The sequence below is a fragment of the Talpa europaea genome (genome assembly GCF_964194135.1).
Source record: "Talpa europaea genome assembly, chromosome: 3".
Classification (NCBI taxonomy): Eukaryota; Metazoa; Chordata; class Mammalia; order Eulipotyphla; family Talpidae; genus Talpa; species Talpa europaea.
Window position 1 is genome coordinate 129,057,699 of NC_140069.1, and position 25,384 is coordinate 129,083,082.

The following is a 25,384-nucleotide window of genomic DNA, read 5'->3' on the forward strand; positions in this document are numbered from 1 at the left end:
AGGGTGAGAGAATTCACCAGAGCCAGAGCGGGGAGCGGAGCAGGCAGAAGGACCGAAGTACACTGCTGAGGGGAGCAGCGGGCAGCAGGAGAGGTCTGCGCGCCATGCGGGACCCTCCTCCGGTGGCCGGGGAGCAGCCGGGGATCGAACCGGCGCTGCAGAGGCTGCGGGCAGCTTTGCAACCCAGCGCTCAACCGCTGCGCCACCGGGGAGGCCCACTTTAATATTTTATACTACGCACAAAATTTACTTTTTGTTCTTTAAATAAAGACTTTACCTAAGAAATTCATCTACCCCTCACTAATTACTTGGGTCAACTCTCAATCACACCTTACTGAGAACTCACTGGATTGACTTGCTTTTCTCTTGCCATTATAAGAGATCAATTGTACTGAACGAATGACAGTTTTGATGAAGAGCAAATAAGAAAGGAAAACCAGAGCTGAAATTTTGAAAGATAACAATTTGTGAGTTGAAAATGTCTTAGAACAACTTCTTACCATGCTAAATGATATTCCAGAAGCTGAAAAGACATGTCAAGACATTAACAGTCAAATCCATGCACAAAGTATATCAGTAATTCAATATTTTCTATCACCTGGTATAACAAGGTAAGAATTGCACTAAAATACATGATTTTAGCATTAAAAAAAAGAGTGAGATATTCAGCAATCAAAAAAGATAAACTCATGGGCCTCCCTGGTGGCACAAGGGGTTAAGCACCACACTGAAGCAATCAGCAGCCTCGGCAGCATGAGTTCAATTCCTGGCCAGCCAGGGAGAAACCCACGTGGCGAGGCAGACCTCTCCTGTCTCGCCCGCTGCTCCCCTCAGCAGTGTATTTTCAGTTAATCTGCCTGTTCTGTTCCCCACTCTGTCTCTGGTGGATCCGCTCGCTCCCTGCATCTCTGGCCTGTACCCCAGCTCTTGTATGCATAAATAAATAAATCTTTTTTAAAAAAAAGATAAACTCATGCCATTTGCAGCAATGTGGGTGGAGCTAGAAGAAATTATGCTCAGTAAAATAAGACAGAAGGAAAAAGAAAAATATCAGATGGTTTCACTTATAGTAGGAATATAGGGGAACCAAATAAGACATCAGTGTTAAAAAAAAATAATAGTACAAAACACAACAACGCAAAAACAGACAATCATAAATCAGAGACATACTGCAGGGGAGAAGGCAGGAGAGGGATCAGAGGGAGGGAGGGAGGGAGGAGCACAGGACTGAGGTGATGGTGCACAGGTGCATTGGTGAAGGAAACTCTATGGGGACTACACTTGAGGGGGTGGAGGGAAGCAAATATTGTTTAAAAATGAACAATGATGTAAAAAATAAAAAAAAAATTTTTAAAATGAGTGAGAGCCAAAAACTCATCTCTTCTAGATGCTCCAACCCTCTGCTGGAGTGACCTTGACTCCTTGATGCCTTGTGACTAGGATGTGTCCCGTCTTGGGTGTGCTGGCCAGAACTCTAAGAGACCATCCCTCTTGCTAATAACAACTATAAACTGTGGATTAAAACAAAACAAAACAAACAAACCAAGAAAAAAAAAAAACAAAGAAAACTAGCTATCTATCTAAGAGTTTCAGAAAATGAAGGCTAGCAGGTGGTTTGGGGAGAAAGGTCACAGCTTGGAACAAATTTCCAGTGCAGTAATTGACACCCCATTCTTTAGGCATTGCTTTGAGGGGCACAGGAGTAGGGGTACAAGACAGTAGCGACTCACAGGAAGCTCACTGACTTTCTGACCTGAGGACCCAGGATGGAGCCCAGAGCAACCAGTCTCTAGAATGGGAGGAGGAGATGCCAGAAGGGGCAGACCCAGAAAAGATAAAAGTCCAACTTCTATGTAAGATCTGCCCAAGTCCCTCGGTGACCCTTAAACTGAGCATGCCCAGACAGACTACAATTAGCCATAAGGAGCTAACTCTCACGTGAGCTACATCCATACTCCCAACTCAGATGACACAGGATTTTTAGTTTAAGTCTAACCAAATGAATAGTCTGCTAAAAAAAAATTTTTTTACAGAAATTTCACAACCCAGAATCACTAGAGTGTAATGTTCATACCATCCAGGACACACTCCAAAATTATGCCAGTTAAGAAAACAGGAAAACTATGTTTTGACCCATCCTTAATAGAATTCAATACCAAATTGACCCAGAATTTTTTAAAATATGAGGCAGATTATAAAGTGGCCTTTTAACTATGCTCCATGTGATAAAGAAAAATATACTCATAGTAAATGGTAAAAATTCGCAGCAGAGAAAGACAGGAAAATGAACCAAATAGAAATTTTAGGACTGAACACTGAATATCTGAAATAAAATACTCACTGAAAGGGCTAAAGGAATTTAATTGGTCTCCAGGGAGATATGCCAGGGGGAAAAACTTCGAAAAAGGTAAACATCTGGGTAAATCTATAATTATTTTTTTAATACACACATGGCTTTCAATCACTTAGATATTATGAGTATGTTACAACGTGGAAGGGCGGATAAGATTATATTTTAAAACCATCTTATTTTACAGGTGAAACATCTGAGTCTCAGAAAGGAAATGAATGACCCGCTAAGTCAGAAAACAAGTTGATGTCTCTGGGAAGGCCAGGCATGTGGACACTCCATTTTTTGTTACTTTAGCCCCTCAGCACCAGTCCCAGACATTTATAGATCCAGCCCTGTATCAGCAATCCTTCTGCCTTGTTCTCTATGACTCAGTTTCCCAATCTGTAAAATGGGTTTAATAATGGTATCTACCAATTAGGGTTCTCACGAGTATTTAAAAATTAAGATACAGGGCCTCCCCAGTGGAGCCGCGGTTGAGCACTGGGTTGTGAGGCTGCCCGGAGCCTCTGCAGCGCTGGTTCGATTCCCGGCCGCCGGGCGAGGGTCCCACATGGCGCATACACCTCTCCTGCCGCCCGCTGCTCCCCTCAGCAGTGTACTTCGGTCCTTCTGCCTGATCTGCTCCCCGCTCTGGTGAATTCTCTCACCATCCTGCGCTTCTGACTGTACCCAGTGCTTATATAAATAAATAAATAAAAATCTTTAAAAAAAAAAATTAAGATACATACATAAAGGAATTTCAGCACTGCCTGGCACTTAGTAGGTACAATATAATATTGTACCCAACCATGACAATACCTGCTGTCTGCATTTTCTAACACTGGCTATCTGTTTTCATAGATATATTACAGGAAGAAGGCAAACAGTCAAAATGGAGTAGCATGGGAAAGAAAAGAAGAGCAGAGACTGGAAGTTTCACTTATTTATGCCCCATTAACTACTGTCTCATTTTAGTGAACTGTGGATGAAAAAGATAAGAGCCACTATTCATGTCTTTGGAATCATGGCCAGAGGAAGACTGTCATCAACACTAGGCATAAAGCAAGTTGAGCATGAACACTTAGGATAAATAGTGAAATAAGAAAACTTATTTTTGGCAAGGAAAATGGAATTTAGATAACATAGTATTTCAGCAGCCAATTACCATCACAGTGAAAAATAGATGAAAATAATAAACCATCATTTTGAAGAACTCCAATAAAATTTTCTAGATCTGTGATTTTTTTAATCTATTAATTACAGCACAGTAAAAATGCCCCAAGATGCAAGAAAGAATTGAAAACAAAGCAAATCTTACCTTACATGACATAAACATTCTTGATAAAACATACAAATGAGTGACAGTTGCAATTAGGAAGGCAGTTTCATGTTCATATGCCCCATGAGACAGGTAAGCAGGATACAAGGTGTCAGCAAGTACTTTAGGGAAGGGCTGGCATTTCATTTTACAACAGATTTCTTAGACACAGAAGACCAGAACGTCGAAAGGATTTCTCCGTAATCTATTGAAAGCCACAGAGTTGTTGAAGATGCTACCAGTCTGCTTACCATTTCTTCAACATAAGGGTAAAGCTTGTCTCCAAAGTATTCTGTAGCTTCAATTGGAAGCTGTGCCGGCAAATTGTCAATGGAACACATCAGAATCCCAGAGCCTTGAACACTAGGAGAACCAATATGCTTTATTCATATGTACAAAATGTTACTTGTAAACTCTAAGTCTTCCAGATGTTTACTCCATTATATTTGCTTCATAATCATTTGTAATGTTGCATCATGAATACAAGAAAATAAGACTTTCAGAAAGAATTTTTCCCTTCAGCAACCCATCTTCCATTTAAATATAGTTTATGTGCACTGAAGTGTTCAAACTTGCATGTGGTTTTTCAACCAAATTTTTTGTATCTTTGAGCATATCTTTGGAAATATGCATAGACTTTATAAAGATCTAAAATATTGAGTATTTGAGACTAGTAGCTCAAGGTAAGCAAATAATGTATTATTATGTATCTTTTGCCATCTTACAGCTTTAGCAAACTCACCTGTTATTAATCTGCTGGTCTGCACCATATATGCCAAAGGGATGGTCTATGGTGGTACACTCCGTCATAAACTCTAGCGAGCCCTCTGGGTCAGCTGAAATGTCACATATGGCCACGAGTCTGGAATAACATCAATACTTAGATGAGAACGTGAACTCTGAAGTATCCAGGATTAAAAATGAATAAAAGTAAAAGGTACCGGAATACTTTTCTTTTTTTATACTTTTCTTTCTTTTTTTTTTTTTATTTTATTCCACAACTACATGTTCCCCCATTCACAATACAGACCAGGCAAAGGGCCTGGACTGAGGTGTATATGGGGTGGGATTACTTTGCCTCCTCTATCTATACAGTCAGTGTAAAAAACACAGCCTGTGGTAAGCACCAGGAGGCCCGGAATACTTTTCAATGTAGATGACAAGTTAACCTACTTAGCCAACTCTAAATAACTTATGAAGGGCCTCCCCAGTGCAGCAGCAGGTTGAGCATAGCGCTGTGACGCTGTCTGCAGCCTCTGCACCTTGGGTTCAATTCCCAGCCGACCAGGGAGATACCCACATGGTGCAGCAGGCCTCTCCTGTCTTGTCTGCTGCTCCCCTCAGCAGTGTCTTTCAGTCAGTCTTCCTGTTTTGCTCCCTATTCTGTCTCTGGTGAATCCTCTCACCCTCCCGCACGTCTGGACTGTGCCCTGGTTCCTGTATGCATGAATAAATAAATCTTAAAAGAAAAAAATAACTTAGGAAGACTCAGTTATACTACCTTTACCTCGCTTAGTACCAAATAATTTTGCATGCCATTACCTAAAGATCTCTAGAATTATGAACATGTGTCTCAGCTCAGCATTTGAAGGCTGATCACAATGTTCCTGCCCAATTACCATCTACCTGTGTGTCTAGATAAATACTCCCCTAGAGCTAGACTACCCCACTCACTGTGTCTTCCATTGTGTTTTGGTGACTCCATATCTACCAAGCACCAAACCTGTCACTTGAAATTCTCATTCTCGTTATCCTCCTGTTAAGACTGCCAAGGCGAGCATTCTCACTTTCTTCTAAACTCCTGTGGTACTGACTGCTCCTAGCATTCCCTTGGCACTTATTTGGTGCCAGCGACACACCTGAGGGCTGTAACCTATCTTTTACTTTTTCACTCTTCTCTATCCTTCAGCATAGCAGAGTGTTTTGTTTTGTTTTGTTTTGTTTTGTTTTTTTAAAGATTTATTTATTTATTTATGCAAGCACTGGGTACAGTCAGAAGCGGGAGGGTGAGAGAATTCACCAGAGCCAGAGCGGGGAGTAGAACAGGCAGACTGACTGAAATACACTGCTGAGGGGAGCAGCGGGCGCGGCAGAAGAGGTCTGTTGCACCATGTGGGACCCTCGCTGGCCGGGGATTGAACCGGTGCTACTGAGGCTGTGGGCAGCTTCGCAGCCCAGCGCTCAACCACTGCGCCACCAGGGGAGGCCCTTTAGCAGAGTGTTAAGCAGATCAGACTTCCACAACTATTTCTTCATTAACTAATTAATTGAACATTTAATAATCATTTGAATGTATGCTGTATGTCAGACAATGTATGAGGGACTATGCCAAGATAAATGGGGATATTATCATAAGGAGATTAAATTCTAGTAGAAGGGAGAAAAATCATAAACACAAGAAATTAGAGCCTCATGAATTTCAGAAAAAAAAAATCAGAATAAAAGATTAAAGACATGGAAAAACAATATAACACCATCCGACAGGGTTAGTTTTGAGTTGCATGTGAAGTCACATAAGTTAAGGATAAGGCACACTAGTCACACTCAAGTCCTGCGCTATGTGGATCTCTATATATGATATCCTAAGACTGGGCAATGCTTATAAAAACTGCTATCAATGCTGAAGTGAAGTCCTTACTTGTGTGGTAATGCAGGGCAGCCTTCAACACCAACACCTGCGGACTTGCCTGGAGCCAGTAGATTCTGAAGATCTTGACGGGTTAGTAGACGAGGGACATTTTGTTCCCAATAGATACCATTAATTAAACAACTTGTATAGGGTGCAATCTGTAAAGCAAGTTCCAAGTTCAACAAAATAGGAAATAGCCTATTTCACAAAATGCACTGTAAGAGAGTTCAGTAAAATCCATGAGAAATAACTTCATGTTAATTCTAATTGACCTTGTTTTTCAGGTCAGTGCCATCTTTTGAGGCAAAGTAAATACCCACCCAAATTTCAATGTAGAATTACCCCATGATATAGAAATAAATGAATATAAATATAAACATATTTTTTTGTTCTGTGGTGTATTGCATAGCCAAGAAAAAGGAAAGGATAGAGAGTTAGATAAACTGGCACTCTATTTCCAGCTCAACCACCAATAGAGTGTTATCTAAATCATGCTACCTCAACTTCTCTGGGCTCTATGTTCCTTACCTGCTAGATGGGGATAATACGTACCCCATTCCTCAAAGGAATGCTGTGAAAATTAAATCAGATAACATTTGTAAGCTCCATAGACAAATGTACTATATACATGCATATGTGGTAACTAGGTCATTATAAGTTTTATGATGCATCCAATCACCAGTAATTCTGACTGGGAGAAAGAAAAGGGATGGAAATTTACAAATTCAAGATTTTCAGTCTAAAACTTTTTCACTGTTTTTGTTTTTCAAGTCTCTGTTTTTGATAGAAATAGACATTCTCAAGTTATAGGAAGAGTGCTTCTTTATAAAATGCTCTACTTGCTTTAATATCTAAATTGAATATCAGTATCTAAAAATGCTATATTGTTCAGACATATTTAAAATTATTTAAAACATGTAAATGCATGCACTTTTTGTTGTATTTGTCTTTTGTTTGTTAGCTTGTTTTGAGAAGGACTGTTGAATTACAGAACACACAAATAAATTGTTCATCTTACAAGATGAGATCATGTTTCCCCAGCAGAAGGATTTTAAGTGTAAGCAACTCTTTTATAAAATGGGGATGAGTTTCTGCTAATACAGTCATACTATTTTACCCTAACCTCCTGTAATCTACAGCATGCATTTCAAGAAAACTAGTTGAGGTTATGATTGCAACTTGTGGTCATAGAATCAATACACATATGTTGATATCAAGCTTCATTGACATTGCACCTAGTCAACAGTACTAACTAGTCCAGGACAAATAAGAGAAAATAGTAATCCATGGGGGATGGTTCAGAGCTATTGGGCACATGCAGACCTGCAGTGGAAAAAGAGACAGTGAAGCATAGGGCAGAAACCACCAAAGCAAAGAGCACTAAGCAAAGGCCATTCCAAACTTTAAAGAAAACCAACAATTCCTACTGCTAACTCAAGATCCCCAAAGGACTCACACCAAGTCAGCGTGGGAAACTAAAGACCAATGTCCATATTCAGAACTCCTCTCCTTGATATCAGTCTAACTACAGTGTAGCATGAGCAACCAACTCAAAAGCTGGATATGATACTCACATCAGTACTAAAACGACTTATGTAGCGCTCAGGATATTTGTCATACTCTCCAGGATCATATACACCATCTGTTTTCCTGACAAGATGATGATGGCGACTTAACACCGTCCCGTACACTTTTCTCAGGTCTTGTAGAGGAGAAAGAAATTAGTAAAGTGGGTGACATATGATAAAGATTTATGGTGATAAAATATTATAACACAGAAACTGTGAAAAACAGTAAAAGATAGTCACCCTCCCTGCCTCTCTTACCTCCAGCTTGGGAAACTTCTTTTAATTCATGTGGCTCCACATATTCACAGGGTAGTTCTTTGAAGATTTCTTGGGCTCCCTGTAAATAACACACAAGGAAAATTCAATTTTTAGGAAAAGAGCCAACACAATGTCCTTAAGAATTCCATCTCATTTTCCCCAAATTATTTAACTTCCATATCCTTCCCTGCACCCAGGATTACAATTCAGAAGTACAGATGATTTTCTAACATGCAGTTTGCAAACCAGCTTTTATTCCAGTTTCAACAGCACTTGGAAGAGATTTTAATTGTTTTACTTAAGCTAAATGGCAGAAACAAGAGCATTGAAAAATGAGAGCATAACAAAATATTTCTATTTACTTTTTGTTCCAGTGCAGAAATTATTTTAAGTAGTGAAACTACATTTCCAACAGAAGAATTTGTTTTCTGTCTCACAGTACAATACACACAGTGATGTTCTATTTGTAAAGTATTTTTCTAAGACCTATTTTACAATTATAAGTCACTCTGGGAAATTCCAAATGTAGTCTTCTCCAAACAGCTCTAGAAGGAAGAGAGTGTTCATTCCAGTCAGGAATTAATCTTCCTAATATCTTATTGACAAAACTCCAAGTCATCTTGAAAAGTTTAATCCTGGGGTCATTTCAAACTCAGGGACATCTCACTAAAAGAGATCACCCAAAGAAACTCTGGATACCATTAGTAATAAGAGATCCCTTAAAAAGAAAAGAAAAGGGAAAAAAAATTTGCAGTCTCTGATAGCTTGGAATGAAATAAAAGCAAGGAAAAAGAATGTGGGGTCCTCATTGCTCTTTGCAACGGAAAATTACACAGGCAAGAAAAGTAGCAAAACTATAATGAGCAATCATGAAAAGGCCGGGCTCTGATATGCCCACAAAATGTCCACATCCTTTGGATTAGTTTCAGAGTTTCAGGCTGCTCCATGGAAAGAGGACAGGTGGGATTTACCTTGGATACATTACCAGAGCCTGTGAACACAAACGTTAAGGGACCTATTGATTTTGGCATCAAACCCAGAGATATCTCGTAACCAGCATCGCGGATGGCCTGCACGGCCTGACTTTTGTTCCTGTAGTTATGAGCCATGCCAATGTGCTGAAAGCAAGCACACGTGATTCATGTCAGTCTACCATCTATGGCCTTTTTCCATTCTTAAAGTCGGATATGTATTTTTAAAAAAATTAGACAAAACAAACATCTCACCATGAAAGGTGTGTGATGTCCCAAAGCAAGGAGTCTCAAACCCATTCCATGTAAAATGTCGATCATCCCTATTACAGAAAGACAATTAGTTGGAAGGTGTTGAAACTATTCCCTGCCCATTCTCAACCCTGCTGGGTGCCCTGAAGAAGCAGACCAGAGCAGCTCAGCTTGGAAAGGGCCCCAGGAGTCATTTTACCCATTTCAACTTTCACTTTCAAATTGCACTCTCTCAAAACCCCTAACCCTGCTGCATCTGCCTCGATCCCTTCCACTTTCAAACTTGCTAACATGGGGTGTCCTTTATCTAAAGTTAATCTCCATCTTTGTTACAGATCCCATCCCTCTCCGCCTCCCTAAGGAATTCATTGTTGAATTGTTCCTTTCACTTTCCCTCTGTTGGTTCATTCTTAACTTTTAGCCAAGCTTCCATTCCTACCACGCCAAAAACAAATGAACAAATAAAGATCCTCTTGACCCTAAGACCTCCATCAACTGTTTTAGTGACCTAAATAGTTGAATTCCGGTACTTCGCATATCTTGACTTACTTTTCAGATCTATTTAGCAGATCCAAACCCCTTCTTTGTTGGAATTCTCTTCCCTCAGCATCCCTGACTTGAATATTTCCACCCTAATCTCTGTAGGCTCCTCTTCCCAAGCTCACTCCTTTGTTATCTCTGCCCTCTGCTTTGTCCTTATACGTCAGTCATCCTCAGGATACTGTCCTAGGCCCTATTCTCTTCAACCTCTACATTTTCTCCTCAGCTAATCTTACCCAGTCCTAAATTTCAAGTGCTAGTCACATGCAGATAATACCAAGTCTGTACCCAACTCAGATATTTTATTTCAAGACCTAGCCAACCACCTTACAGATGTCTCAATTTAGATCTCCTTCAAATAGCGAGCACTCAGCATGCCTGTAGCTAAGACTTTAACTTCCATTTTCTCTGCTTTTCCTTTTTAGGAAGGAACCCCCTCCCTACCCCAAGTTCTTTTATCTTTTCTCTGCTCAGCTTTTAAGTCATTTACATACAATCAAATGCATCCATTTATGAACAGTTTGATAACTGTTTAACAGATGTATGCACCTGTATTACCACCAACATTATAATACAAAATAGTCCCACCACCATAGACAATTACAGGAAAGGGTATTTTTCTGTAAATTTAAATTTCCAAACATATTGGAAGATTGTTTATTTTATTTTTTAAGTCTATCCGTTTTTGATTCATGGATTTTGAAGCTCCAATATTAGGTACATACATATTTAGGACTGCTAAATCGTTTTGGAGAACTGACCCTCTTGTCTTTTTAAAATATCTCTCTTTCTTTCTGGTAATACTTCTTGTCTTGAACTTATACCTGGGTCTGAAACTGGCACAGCCACTCCAGTTTACTGCCCACATGTGGCATCTTTTCTTAATTTATCTGTGTCCTTATAAACAGAATCCAGTCAGGTCTTACCTTTTTATCCTTCTAAAATTTGGAGTTTTTAACACGGATTTAATATAATAGTTGGTAGAGTTGAATTTAATGCTGCTAGATTAAATCTTACCTGCTTGCTATTTGCATTCTTTTACACCCATCTGCTCTTTGTTCTTTTTGGCCCATTTCCTGCGTTATTGTATGGATTGTATATTACATAATGTCACATTTTATTTCCATTATTAGCTGTCCTCGATTAGAATATCCATATTTAGCTTATCATAGTCAACTATCAAATAATATACTACTTTACATATATGAAATAACCTCACAAAATTATGCTTACATTTTACTTCTTTGTGTTGCTGGTGGCACAAGTTTTACTTCTATATCTGTTATAAATATTGCAATACATTATTTTTTTAAAAATTATCTTTTGAAGAAACATTTTTAAGAAGATATGATGTCTTTTATCCTTATCTACATGTCATGTCACCTTTTCTAATGTGCTTTATTCCTTCAATTCAATCCATGTTTCCATCTGTCTGAAGAATTTTAATACTTCTTCTACACGGATGATTTGATTCAGATTTACTTAACCAAGAAGTCTTTATTTCATCTTCATTCATTTTGAAATATGTCTTTTAAAAGGTATTATCTTTTAGATATAGGGTAGAGAATTCTGGTTTAACAATTTTTTTCTTTCAGTAATTTAGAGATGTTATTCCATATTATACTGACTTGAATTTTCTGGCTAGATATCTGTAATATCTCTTACCTTTGTTCTCTAATACCTAAAGTACCCATTTTTCCACTGGCTGTTCTTAATTTTTTTTTTCTTTATCACCAGTGTTTAGCAATATTATGATGGTGTTTCTAAGTGTGGTTTTATTTGTGCTTTTTTCTTGCTTGAAGTTTACTGAGCTTCACATGTCTGTGGCTTATAAACTTTATCAAAATATGGAAAAGTTTTTTCTTTAAACATTCTCTTCTTTCCTCCCTAAGATTAATATGAACTAAGCAAACTGCTGCCATTTAGTGATCTGGATGTCCCCTTCACAGCCTCTCCCTCACCCTTTGAACCCCACACTCAATAAGTCACCAGGTCCTATAGATTTAAACATTTCCAAAATCCACATGACCTTCTTTCTTTTTTTTTTTTTAAAGATTTATTTATTTATACAAGCACTGGGTACAGTCAGAAGCGCAGGAGGGTGAGAGAATTCACCAGAGTCAGAGCGGAGAGCAGAGCAGGCAGACTGACGAAGTACACTGCTGAGGGCAACAGCGGTTGGCAGGAGAGGTTTGTGCACCATGTGGACCATGTGGATCATGTGGGACCCTCACCCGGCGGCTGGGGATCGAACCAGCGCTGCATAGGCTGCAGGCAGCTTCGCAACCCAGCGCTCAACTACTGCACCACCGGGGAGGCTCTCACATGACCTTCTTTCTATCTCCATTCCAATTGTACTGAACTTTCTATTCCTCAAAACTTCTTTCTCCCCTTCTCTCTTTGGGGTTTGCACACTTCTACTCTTAGTCTCTACACCCTTGAATAATTTTTATTCATTTGCAGATTTGATCTTGAAAAGCAGTTTGGGTTCTTTTTTTTAAGATTTATTTTTATTTATTTATGCATACAAGAGCTGGGGTGTAGACCAGAGGTGCAAAGGGTGAGAGGACTCACCAAAGACAGAGTGGGAAGCAGACAAGGCAGATCTACTGAAATACACTGCTGAGGGGAGCAGCAGGCAAGACAGGAGAGGTCTGCTGCACCATGTGGGTCAGCAACCTGGATGGGGATTGAACTCATACTGCTGTGGCTGCAGTTAGCTTCACAGTGCTGAGACTTAACCCCTTTTGCCACCAGGGAGGCCCTTGAAAAGCAGTTTTTTTAAAGAAAGGCTCTTCCATGGTTAACTCCACTTGAGTGCCCTCTCCACCTTCCTGTGCACCCTCTCTCAGAACCACGGCCACTCACAGGTGTGCTGCTGCTTCTGAATCGTCAACTAGTTTCTTATATTTTAATTTTCTGCAGACACAAATCCCTCATCTGGTTTATCACTCGAAGGCCTTGAGAAGAGTAGTCATCTGAGATGCCCCTGCCTCCTTCCATAACAAGAAATTTATGTTTTCAGTTACTTTTATAGAGCAGATTTGTGTGTTGGGTGGGAAAAGATGTGCAGTGATTAGAATAAAAAACAATGCATGTATGTTAGGCAAAAAGAATTTGAGTTTCAATACTTTGCTGTTTTTGTTTTTAGAAGCAGATGGATTAAGGTAAAATAATAGGATAACAACATATAATTACTGCAATTGTTCACTTCTAAAAGTAGATAATATTGTAAAATTTCCCAACAGATTTCAGTAAGTCTTTTGAGTGAAAGGTAGAAAGAGAGCAGTATTTTTTAAAGTAGTCTAGGATTCCAAATAATCTGTATTTTTGTAAAAGTAAATAGTATGATATTATCAACCATACTTTTTAAGAAATGTAATTTAATACGAGCTTAATCTCAAAAAGGCAAAGGCAGGAAGCTTAAGATGAAATAGTAGTGACATAAACAACAATGGAAACCTTTCTTCTTTTATGTAACAAGATAGGAGAATAATGCCAGACTCATAACCTCCCTTACTTTGACATTCAAGTCCTCTTACCTAATACAGAACTGTGATGTTTTTCAGCTAAAGAAGTTTCAAAGTACCAACTGGGGCAAAATATCAACTAATTTTTCCTTAAACTCCTGCTCTTATCTTTCCTCCCCTGCTCCTGCGTAGACTTCTGTCTGCTACCTCTTTCCTCTTTTTCATTTTCACTTTCTTCACCTCCCCAATATCTCATCACTGAACTAACCTCTCCTTCTGATCTTCCAAACAGAACTACCTGAAAAGTTAGAACCCAGCCTTAGTTATTATCTTTCCCTGCTCTTTTTTTAATGTGTTTTAAAATAAGTATATTTCGATGATTTGCCTCCTAATTCTATTTATCGATAGCCCTGACATTCATCATTCTGAACTATAGTCCCAGTTTCAGTTTTATTGGTAAAAATGAACACCCCCATCCTCTTGGCACAGAAAAAAAGAAACCCACAGCTGCTCCCCAGGATATTTGAAAAGTGGGTGATGTAAGAGCCTTGGCTCACTCACCTGCCACACCTGCCCACTTCCCGAAGGCCACCACACGTACTCCTTTAGGGTCCACCATTTTTTCATAATCAATAAGACGGATTTCCTAAAGAAATGATGAAAATTTTCTCAACCAGCTTAATTTCAATAAAGAACACAAATGAATGACTTTAACTTTTAGCTTGATATAATCCACAAATACATCTACAGCCCTACTCATCCTTACGTCCTTCTGTAACAGGGTGGTCCCCAGGAAAGGGGGAGGTTCCAGGTTCCCTGCCCCACCCAAGGAAGGGTGGAGCTGAGCAGGGAGAGAAGAAGCTGAAGAAGAGACTGAGGAAGGAAGCAGGATGGAGCCAGGAGACCTGGAGGAGGCGCGTGGAGCCTAGAGACACATGAAGAAACTGCGCTTGTCTTTTGGTCGTGGACTGGGTGACACAGATGTGGGTGAGACCCGTGGGGAGGTGACAATGGCAGCTTTTATCTTGATGCTGATTTTGCTCTTTTCCTTCCAGGCTTGTCCGGTTGTTTGTGACCCTTTTCTGTGGGTCCCCACTGGAAGATGCTTTAGACTTGTAGCAGGCTTTGGGGCCTTGCTCTGGGCCAATCCCATTTGGATGGACTTTTACCCACGAGGGGACGGGTAACTTTTGGTGCTTCACTTAGAAACTAGACTCTTTGACTTACCTATATTGTTTCCTAGTTGTATTAAAGTTCCTTCCCATTAAAGTCTCCTATGTTTTGTGTTGATGCGGCGGATGGCAGAACCCATTTAGAATAGGCAGGTTTGCGGGGTTTTGGGCTGCCCCTCTCCTTGTCCTATAACACTTCCTTCTCGTCTCAAAGAAATGAAGTGCCTCCTGAGACTAATCCCTGTGAGCAAGATCCCAGCTCCTGTCCATCTCCTCCAAGACCACCCTCCATGCTCTGTTTCCTGCATCATCACCTTTCTTAATGAGGTGAATAACATGATGTATCTCCTAGATGCTGAAAGAAAACTAAAACTCCACTTGAGAGTTAAAAGTAAAATTTAATATGTATATGTTAACAGTTATGAACATTGGTCATTAATTACCTGTTTTTATTACCTGTTTTAGAACCTCATCCAACAAGCCCATATTGGCCTCCTGAGCCTTTATTGTGTGGGAGAAGAATGCATAAGTCTTCTTGGATATTAATTTTTCCTCTGGGGGTCTTTTAACTCCCATAATTAGAGAAGCTTCAGAAATATCCTCTTGAAGAATAGCACCAGCTTTGACATATTCCTAGGAATGTAATTTTGGTGAAAAGTTATTCCCCTGGATTTTTGTATTCATGTTTTCTTTAATAAGTACAGCAAGTGAAGAAAATATACAAATATGAAAAGAGGAAAGTAAGAAGTTGTTCAGGGCATAACAGGAAAATCAGTTTGGAAGCAGATAATATTATCATGGGATTACGAACTATACTGGATAAAGTAATTGTCTTTTATTAATGAATTACTATATACTTAACTAAACTCTGCACAAATTATCTCATTTAATTCTCATAAAGCTCCCACAAGGTAAGTACTATATTATTCCCATCTTACACCTTTAACTGAGATTGCACACATCATACATAGAGGAAATGGAGAGTCACTTTAGATTTTTAAATGAAAATGTAGCAGGATCTTATTATAGAACTAATATTATTATTATATTAGAGAAATAGTAAAATTTCACTTTCTCTGGAAAAATTAACTTATCTTAAATAATTATGGAGAAATACATTTATACATTTTTTTACTTTCTTTATTTTTTTTAAAAGTTATATAAATTTTATTTTTTTTAAAGTTTTGTTAACATTTTATTTTTATTTTTTTTTAAATAATAAATTTTATTTTTATATTCCCCCATACAATTGCAAATGCCCCATTCTGACCCCAATCCTTCCCCTCCCGCCCCCCAGCCCCCAAAAAGTGTCTCTGGTTCATAGTTTTCTGTTGATTTTGATTTTCACTTTCTTATATTCATTTTCCTGGTCCCTTATTTAAGTTTCTTTCAGATTTCTACTTTATCTGTAAATTGGTCAGAAAGAATTCTTTAAAACTATACAAATCAGACAGGGAGAAGTTACAAACTATTTCAACAAAAGAATATTAGGGCCTCCCTGGTGGCCTACTGTTTTACTGCCTTAAGTCTCAGTCTTATCACCACTATGGCCTGAGTTCAATCCCCAGCCAGGGAGCTAAGCCACATATGGTGCAGCAGACCTCTCCTGTCTTGCCCGCTGCTTCCCCCTCAACAGTGCATTTCAGTAAATCTTCCTGTTCTGTTCCCCACTCTGTCTCTGGTGAATCCTCTCACCCCCTGCACCTCTGGCCTATACCCCAGTTCTTCTACACAAAAATCAAAATTAAAATTGAAAAAAAAATATAAAGAAAGAAAAAATATTGAAAATTCTCACTGATTCTTAGGAAATTTCCATCTTAACATCCTCAAAAAAAATCTGAAAACCAATTATAAAAATGCTTTCCTTCAAAAATCACCTCCCACATTAAAACTCAATTTTTTATCTAGTTCCTGGATAAAACTAATGAAGAGAATTTTTTAAAAACCAGTAAATAATTTTTTCCATAGTAATAAAAAAAAAGAAAGAAAATGTAGCAGGATCTGGACATAATTAAAAGAGCATCAGAAGTGATGGCTGAATAAAATGAGGATAAATCTCCCTTAGAAATTTGCTTTAAAAGAAAGTATAGATGACAAGAAATGTAGTTAAAAGAACATATAATTTCTACCTGGTTTCTTTGAAAACAGTCCATTTGCGCATTGATAGCAGACTGGTGAAATCAACCACAGTAAATCATGCAGACAACAGAGTAGTTACCACAGTCATTAAAATAAATGAGGCAGATCTCCATAAACTAACACGGAGTCATTTCTAGAATACGTCATTAATTGAACAAAGTATAGTATGAAAAAGTATACGTCATTGATTGAACAAAGTATAGTATGAAAAAGTATGTAAAGTATCACTTCTGTATAAGAATGAATCAAAAATTAGAATACAAACATGCAAGTGCTTACAAAATGAAACAGAAATGGTAGATCAGAAACTAAAGAAAATAGTAAACTATGGCGTGGATGGGAACAGGGTGTAAGGAATTAAGAGAGTAAGACTTCTCTGAGTCACAAATTTTTTAAATGTTTTTATCAAAACTTTTCATTTGAAATGTGTAAATGCTATACCTACTCAGACAATTAAACTAAATCAAAAAGGATTTAAAAGACATTAAAATTAAATAGGAACAAAAACAAATGAATCCAACTGGACATCACATTAACAATGTAACCCACAGAAAAGCTAATTTCAAAAACTTTTGAACACAGCATTCTGAATAGTCTTTTTGACTTATGTCCTAAATGTAAAAAAGAAAACCTCCTGTGAAATATTAAATATTAATAGGCTTATTTTCAGCTGGAATTTTAGCTTTGATTCCAATATTAAATACCATATATTAAAGGATAAAGCAAAAAATATGCACCAATGTCATGAATTAAAATTTCCACTGCTAAAAAAAAAAAAAAAAAATTTCCACTGCTATAGGAAACAGACACTAATATAAAATTCTAGAGATAAGAAAAATATGCAATATTAAATTTAAATTGGAAATATTAGGATTAAGTCATGATTAAATAATACATGTGTATATGTATGTGTCTGTATATTTTTAGCTATTAACAGGGCTCAAGTGCAACAGTATCTCAGTAACAATAAAACATGCTTCACATCAGATACCAAATCTTGGCTTCTATATGCAAAGAGAAATCAGTACTCACTAATTAAACAGGTAATTCCAGGTGTGGGATAGAATAAAGATAAGAAAGCCCTGGGATAAATGAATTCATGTCCAAAGGATATATGAACCTCATTAGGGGACTCTTGCTTCCCCACGTTTGGGATAATTAAGACATTAAAAAGAATAATGGTTAAGAGATTATCATACATTGAAAAGGTACATGCATCCACAAGGATATAAGAAGGGAAAGAAAAAAGTGAGAAATTACAGGAAATCTCTTTTTTACAGAAGTAGATCAGCAAATAAACTTAGAAGAAAGATAAAATCAGAAAGTCATCACTTGCCAGCCACCAGGTAAAGATAGATTCAAGCAGATTTTATCAATGGAAACAACAGTATTAGTTCAAAGATTGTTAAGGAGCAGGCGATTCATAGGTCTCAGCACAGCCACACAGGACTCAGCAATGACAAAGGGAGAAAGTTGCTTTTACAAAAGGGAGAACTGGTGGAGAGAACTGGTGGTGAGCATCTCAGCACAGTGATCACACATTCCTAAGCATGTGACGACTTGGTATTTGTGTCTTTATGGGAAGAGCATATAGCACATGTAATATTCTTTTTTTTTTTGATGGAGGCATGTTTTATTTATTTGTTTGTTTGTTTGTTTGTTTGTTTTGTTTATACATGCACTGGGTACAGTCAGAAGCACGGGAGGGTGAGAGAATTCACCAGAGCCAGAGCGGGGAGCAGAGCAGGCAGAAGGACTGAAGTACACTGCTGAGGGGAGCAGCGGGCGGCAGGAGAGGTCTGCGTGCCATGTGGGACCCTCCTCCAGTGGCTGGGGAGCAGCAGGGGATCGAACCGGCACCGCAGAGGCCGCAGGCAGCTTCGCAACCCAGCGCTCAACCGCTGCGCCACCGGGGAGGCCCACATGTAATATTCTTGACAAAAGTGTGTAAGCCTGAATCTAATCACAAGGAAACAACCAGACTAGTTCTAGTCAGTAACAAAACATTTTACAAGACAACCGGACTTGTAAAAAAGAGTCATTACTAAAACAAAAATGAAAAAGGGATTCTGTTCTAATTATAATAATAAAAGAACAACAGAAACACAATAATCAATGCAGCAAAACTTAACTGAGCCTCAATTAAAATGAAAGACTATAAAGACATTTGAGACAAGAAGGAATTTGAACACGGATGGTGTAAGATGGTATCATGGAATCAAGTAGGAAAACCATATGGTGATTAGGGAGCAAAATGATTTATTTCTAGGAGGTGATACTAAAGCGTTTTAGTGGTATAATCATGATATCTGCCATCTATTTTCAAATGATTAGGGGAAGAAAACACAGGTGTATGGGGATGTCTAATACAGGATAAAGAGTCGAATCAACATCACAAGATTATTGAGAAGAATAAACAGAAGGATGAACTGGAGGGTTCACAATGGCTGGCAAGGGAAACACTCATGAGCCAGCGACTCAACAAAGCATTCGCTAGGGGCAAGAACTGTGTCTCATTGACCTTTGTCTCCCCAGTCCAGAAGCAGGGTCATGGCTGGCGAGCATGACTGAAGAGTATCATCTCTAAAAGCCAGCCCTCTGCCCCTCAGCAGGAAAAAGGGATGGGGTAAAACGAATACAAATGGGCTGACTTCTGCTGATAACCAACGGGAAGCCATATCACCGTGTGGTATTTCAATGACACTAGCAAACATTCTGTTTTCACTCGGATGATCCTTACTTTTCATATACAGTTTCATTTTAGTTCCATGTATTTAAAGAATTGGGAAATTTACCGTATCATGAATGGCCCGCCGGTTGGAAGGCTGGATTAAGACCTTGTATCCCAGATTGGTGATATTCTTGATGTGCCTGGGAGCCAGAGGTGCCCTTCTCTCCCAGGGGTTCACATCCTCCCGCCTCAGAGCCATCACGGCTTTGTGGTGAAGACGGATGGAGAGGCTGAGCCCAGGTCGGCCCAGTCTGATCCTCTGTATTCGCAGCATCTTGGAATCTGGCGACTGTAAAGACAAGGCAGGAGAGCCGGACAAGGAGAGCAAGAAGACTCACAGATCAGTTCTGGTCTCCTGAGAAATCTGCTGTAAAATCCAGCCAGTTTCAGGGATAATGACAGAGAAGAGGAAGGCAGAACCCGATACAAAGTGTGCTTAGCCCAAACAAATGAAATTTCCACATAAGTTGTTAATTATTTGCAAAAGTGAAAGCACTGAGCAACTTATGGGATGCTCACAAAATGGCTTTTTAAATCTATGTTGTATCAAAATTCCATTCAGCACAAGTTTCAATCAACACGGATGCATGAAGATAACAATTTTGATGGCATGAAGTTTGGAATTCCTTAATAGGGTTCAAGAATCGAACTTGTCTCTGCCTGCTCCCCTCAACTATTCAAAGTGTGTTTGCAGCTGCCGGCCAGTCGGTGCTCAACAAGATACATACAAAAATAGAATGTTAACACTTCAAAATCATTCTAGCACATAGTCATTTTTCTACTAATTTATTGTTATTAAATGTTCTAAAGTATTGTGTTGGTCCTTGACAGATTGGAAATTTAAGAAAACAGAAATAAGACACAAACATGTTCCTTCCCCTACAGCTGTTAGAGGTTTTTTTTTTTTTTTTTTTTTTTTTTTTTTAAGATTTATTTATTTATTCATACAAGCACTGGGTACAGTCAGAAGCGCGAGAGGGTGAGAGAATTCACCAGAGCCAGAGCAGGGAGCAGAACAGGCAGACTGACGAAGTACACTGCTGAGGGGAGCAGCGGGTGGCAGGAGAGGTCTGCGCACCATGTGGGACCCTCGCCCGGTGGCCAGGGATCGAACCGGTGCTGCTGAGACTCCACGCAGCTTCGCAGGCCAGCACTCCACCGCTGCGCCACCAGGGGAGGCCCCAGGTGTTAGAGGTTTAAGAGCATCACCCCGGTTTCTATCTGAGACCCCATCCTCACCCTCACTGACCCCTTTGTTGTTCTAAACATGATGTTCCCCTTCCCAGGAATCCCCCTTCATCCCACATCCTCCTGTCATTATATTAAACCCACACCTATCTCAACCAGTTTGCTGTTATTCCAAGTTATAAAATTCCACTCATTTATTCAATCAAGAAATATTTACAAGAGATTTACTATGTGTCAGCACAGAGTCAATTTTATATAAAGGTTTAAAGTATAAATATCAAACAGTATTCTATCCCAAATGGTGACATGTATCTGATGATCAAAAGTCATTTTATTTTTTTTAAAGATTTATTTATTTATACAAAAACTGGGGTACAGTCAGAGGTGCAGGAGGGTGAGAGAATTAACCAGAGACAGAGTGGGGAGCAGAACAGGCAGACGGACTGAAGACACTGCCGAGGGGAGCAGCAGGCAAGCGGAGAGGTCTGCCGCACCATGTGGGTTTCTCCCTGGCCAACTGGGAATTGAACCCATGCTGCAGAGGCTGCAGACAGCGTTCAACCCGCTGCGCCACCAGGGAGGCCCCAGAAGTCATTTTAGATGATAATTTGCTGGATCATTTGGATGATAAAACTTAATTTCCTTGCTCAAGGCTGACATCAAAATATAGGGTCTAAGTGATTTTTATAACTTCTAGAAATTTCTGACCAATTGCTGCAAGAGTTTGTGGTAAAATTCTTTTGGAACACATTTCTGTTAAATCAGACTACAAACTCTAAGTCAGACCAACCTCATAGGTGGGGAGAGATTATTTTGACAGTGGAGAATATAAGAACATTTCCTAGATAAAACAACTGCCTGCCAACCTAAAGAGAAAAGGTGTAGGCAATTCACAACTCAATACAACTCACAAAAGACAGCAAGGAGTCCAGCTAAGAGGGTTTAGGAAGAAGAGGAGCAGGAAGAGAAAATGCTGCATACAGCAAAGTTCAGGCTAACTTTTATGGAGGCTAAAAGAAAAAAAAAAATCACCGATTAACATTTTAATAAAAGACTTATCTACTATATCTGATTTTCGATTTATTTATCTAGTCTTGTTTTTAAAAGTGACAACATTAGTCCCAAGCCCAAGTCCTGAGTATTTATTCTCTCCCAGCCAAGGGAAAAACATGAATATACATCCCTAAATTCTTAAATCAAACCAATTCCACAGACAAGGGATTCTCCTGAAAACACAGCTAAGCCCAGAAAAGGTCATATCTTCCCAGCAGGTATTTCACATACTGAAGATAACCAAGTGACCTACGTCCTCAATTCTTGACAGTCACATGAGGGAAACTGTTCAGATAAGTTAATCTCTCTCCTCAACCCAAATTTGATTGAAAAACACTGCCTCACCTACTGAGATAATCACTTTCCTGCCTCCCCACTTCTTTTGGAGTGGAGTACAGTGTGTGGGATAAAAGACACAAATTCAGACACGTTAATGCTCACATATGTGCACGGACAGACTTTCTATGGGGAGTAGTAGAAAGAAAATAGAAAGGGCTGAGCCTCTGGAGAATTTGGGGAAGTTACTTTCACTTTTTGCAGGGAATTCTTAAATTATAATTTCTATAACTCTGTTTTTTAAACAAATATTTAAGTAATCATTGACAACATTTTATACCAAGCATGATGTTGTGTGACATTTTTTCCTCCTTGCCACAATCTCATTAGGTAGGCGCTATTATTATCCCCATCTAACAGATAAGAAACTGTAAAGAAATTGGAATTTCACTATGTTGCTTTTCAACAGAAGCAGAAATCCTAGGTTAATGTTTAACACTTGAGAATTCCTCTCTTTTCTCAAAGCCTCAGATCCACACCATGTAGCTCTGACACATGTGGTTATGCCTGTCGGCCTGTTTCAGAAACAGTTCAGATCCATATGGCATGGGCTTTAATAGTTACAGTAAACAACCAGTTCCCCCTACAGCAAGGATTGCCTCTATTGACTTTTTCCTATGTGCCTGCATAAATCCTTCCTGAGTCCCTGCCAAGGTAAATTTTAGGTTTCTGAGTGCTTAGAAAAGAGATTTGATTATAGAAGCTCTTACTGTGTTACTAATCGCTTGAGACTTATAACTTGGCCTTGTCATAGAACTTTCTGGAGCCACCATGGTTCCACTGGAAGGTCATTAAGAAATAGGTAACGGTAAAGATTTCTGTATTGCTCTTAGGTTGGACATGGTAGGTGTCTGGTATTTCATGGAAATGCCTCGGTGGGTTGTTTTGGATCTCTGTCTTGGATTTTGTGAATATCAGGAAGCACATGTGATTTCTGTTCTGACAATGTCCTCAGTGAAGCAAGGCAGGAAGATGGGGCTCTTACCCATGGAGTCTCAGGAGGTTACTTGACAGTGTCATGTGCTGATAACTGCCTGGAACATGAACAAGGAGGAGATAGAAAAGCAAGAGGAGGTGAGGAGAAGAAAAAGAATGGAGAAATGTGGTGGAGAAAGAGAAGTGTGACACGATCAGAGGCGAAGGGCAAGCTCTTCTCTGACAACTTCTTCCCTTTCATGCACAGAGGGCTAACACTTCAAAGAGCATAAAAATAAAAGTTTAAATATTTTTTTCTATGCTGCCGTAAAGAAGACTAGCACTAACGTATACACATTCTTACTTACCAGGAATCTGTAGTGTCTCTAAAAGTCAAGAATATTATAGTGATTGCATGGACAAGCACTGAGTAAGGACAATCTTCTAGCAATAGGAGAACACAGCGTATGCTACCGCCTTACCTACCTTTCCATCTCTCATTGGGGAGAAGACTTAAAAATTTCTTTCAGGGACCTCCCTGGTGACACAGTGGTTAAAGACACAGCATTATCAAATTATCTCCAGCCACTGCAACACAAGTTCGATCCCCGACCAGGGAGCTAACCCACATGGCACAGCAGACCTCCCCTGTCTTGCCCGCTGCTCCCCTCAGCAGTAATTTCAGTAGATCTACCTGTTCTGCTCCCTACTCTGTCTCTGGTGATTCTTCTCACCACAACCCCCACCTCTGGCCTGCACCCCAGGTCTTGGATGCATAAAGAAATAAATCTTTATATAAAAAATTCTTTCAATTTACAAATTACCTATCTTTGCAATGCACAAATGAGAATCAGAGGGTGGGGAAGTGCTTGGATATTCTCAGTATATTCTTTTCCAGAGAAATGGGAAGGAAAATGATCATTAGCATTGATAAGTGATAGATGTTTGATTGATTGATAGACAAACAGATAGATAGATAGATAATTAGAGCTAGCCGGAGACAGAGAGAAGAGAACAAACTTGGCATTCCATATATGACCCACAATTTTCTTTCAGTGACCTCAAATAAATCATGGTCATTGAGTATATCATCACTCTAAATCACATGAAGGAACTGTGGAAGAGTCTGCGTGGTGTATTTGTAAGAGATTGTATCTGGGGAAAAGCCACCTTCCAAGGCCAGAGGCCCTCATAGGTAGTTGAGAAGTTCCTTCCAAAGGGTGAGCAGACTGGTCTGTATAATTACATATATTGACGTAGCAGTGGCTAGTCATTTGTTTCCAACATGACTATTTCCTATCATTTCAAGAAAATATAATAAAAACCAGAAATATTCTTGATGAAGTTGTTATTTTGCCCATTAGTTACAGGAGAGGTAAGGATAGAGTAGTCTTGTGTTGAAGAATAGATGAGAAATGCAAATAATTAATATGCACCTTTCTAGTTCACTCAAAAAAAACTAGTGTATTTAAAAGCACTGGTTTCCAAAACAGAGAGACACCCCACTGATTGGGAAAAAAATCTTTGCACTCCATTCAACTGATAAGGGGCTGATCACAAAGATATACAAAGAACTCACATGACTCAACAAAAACAAAATAAATATTCCAGTCAAGAAATGGGCAGAAGAATTTAAAAGACATTTCTCCAAAGAGGAAACGCAAATGGCCAACAGGCATATGAAAAAATGTTCAACATCCCTTATAATCAGGGAAATGCAAATCAAAACCACACTGAGATACCACCTTACACCAGTAAGAATGGCACATATCAAAAAAAACAAGCAACAACAAATGTTGGCGAGGATGTGGTGAAAAAGGAACTCTCCTACATTGCTGCTGGGAGTGCAAACTGGTCCAACCACTATGGAGAGCTGTCTGGAGGTTCCTCAGTCTACTAAAAATGGAGCTGCCAGCAATTCCACTATTAGGGATCTACCCAAAGGACACAAAAACATTGATTCAAAAGAACACCTGTGCACCTATGTTTATTGTAGCACTATTTACAACAGGTAAAACCTGGAAACAACCCAAATGCCCAAAAATAGATGACTGGATCAAGAAGATGTGGTGTATATATGCAACGGAATATTATTCAGCAATCAAAAAAGATAAACTCATGCCATTCGCAGCAACATGGATGGAGCTAGAAGGAATTATGCTCAGTGAAATAAGCCAGAAGGAAAAATAAAAATATCAGATGGTTTCACTTATAGTAGGAATATAGGGGAACCAAATAAGACATCAGTGTAAAAAAAAAATAATAACAGTACAAAACACAACAAAGCAAAAACAGACAATTACAAATCAGAGACATACCACAGGGGAGGAGAAGGGAGAGGGATCAGAGGGAGGCAGTGAGGAGAACAGGAGACTGTGGTGATGGTGCATGGGTGCCTTGGGGAAGGAAATTCTATGGGGACTCAACCTGAGGGGGTGGCAGGAAGAAAATATAGTTTAAAATTTTTTTTTAATTAAAAAAAAAAAAGCATTGGTTTCCCGGAAAGCCCTGA

General features: G+C 39.1%; 1 protein-coding gene across 1 annotated transcript in view; it reads right to left on the reverse strand.

Moving 5' to 3' along the window:
* Nucleotides 1-19,675, reverse strand: part of AASS (aminoadipate-semialdehyde synthase) — a gene marked incomplete at its 3' end in the record, with an annotated part of 41,248 nt that extends 21,573 nt beyond the window's left edge. The window contains exons 1-10 of the mRNA XM_084229592.1: nt 19,445-19,675; nt 14,967-15,143; nt 13,900-13,984; nt 9,332-9,399; nt 9,077-9,223; nt 8,106-8,184; nt 7,854-7,981; nt 6,289-6,437; nt 4,393-4,512; nt 3,902-4,013 (exon numbers count right to left, since the gene is read on the reverse strand). Of these exons, the coding sequence (XP_084085718.1) occupies nt 3,902-4,013; nt 4,393-4,512; nt 6,289-6,437; nt 7,854-7,981; nt 8,106-8,184; nt 9,077-9,223; nt 9,332-9,399; nt 13,900-13,984; nt 14,967-15,143; nt 19,445-19,654 (1,275 nt within the window). The 5' untranslated portion in view covers nt 19,655-19,675. The remainder of the gene's footprint in view (nt 1-3,901; nt 4,014-4,392; nt 4,513-6,288; nt 6,438-7,853; nt 7,982-8,105; nt 8,185-9,076; nt 9,224-9,331; nt 9,400-13,899; nt 13,985-14,966; nt 15,144-19,444) is intronic.
* Nucleotides 19,676-25,384: the final 5,709 nt, after the last annotated feature.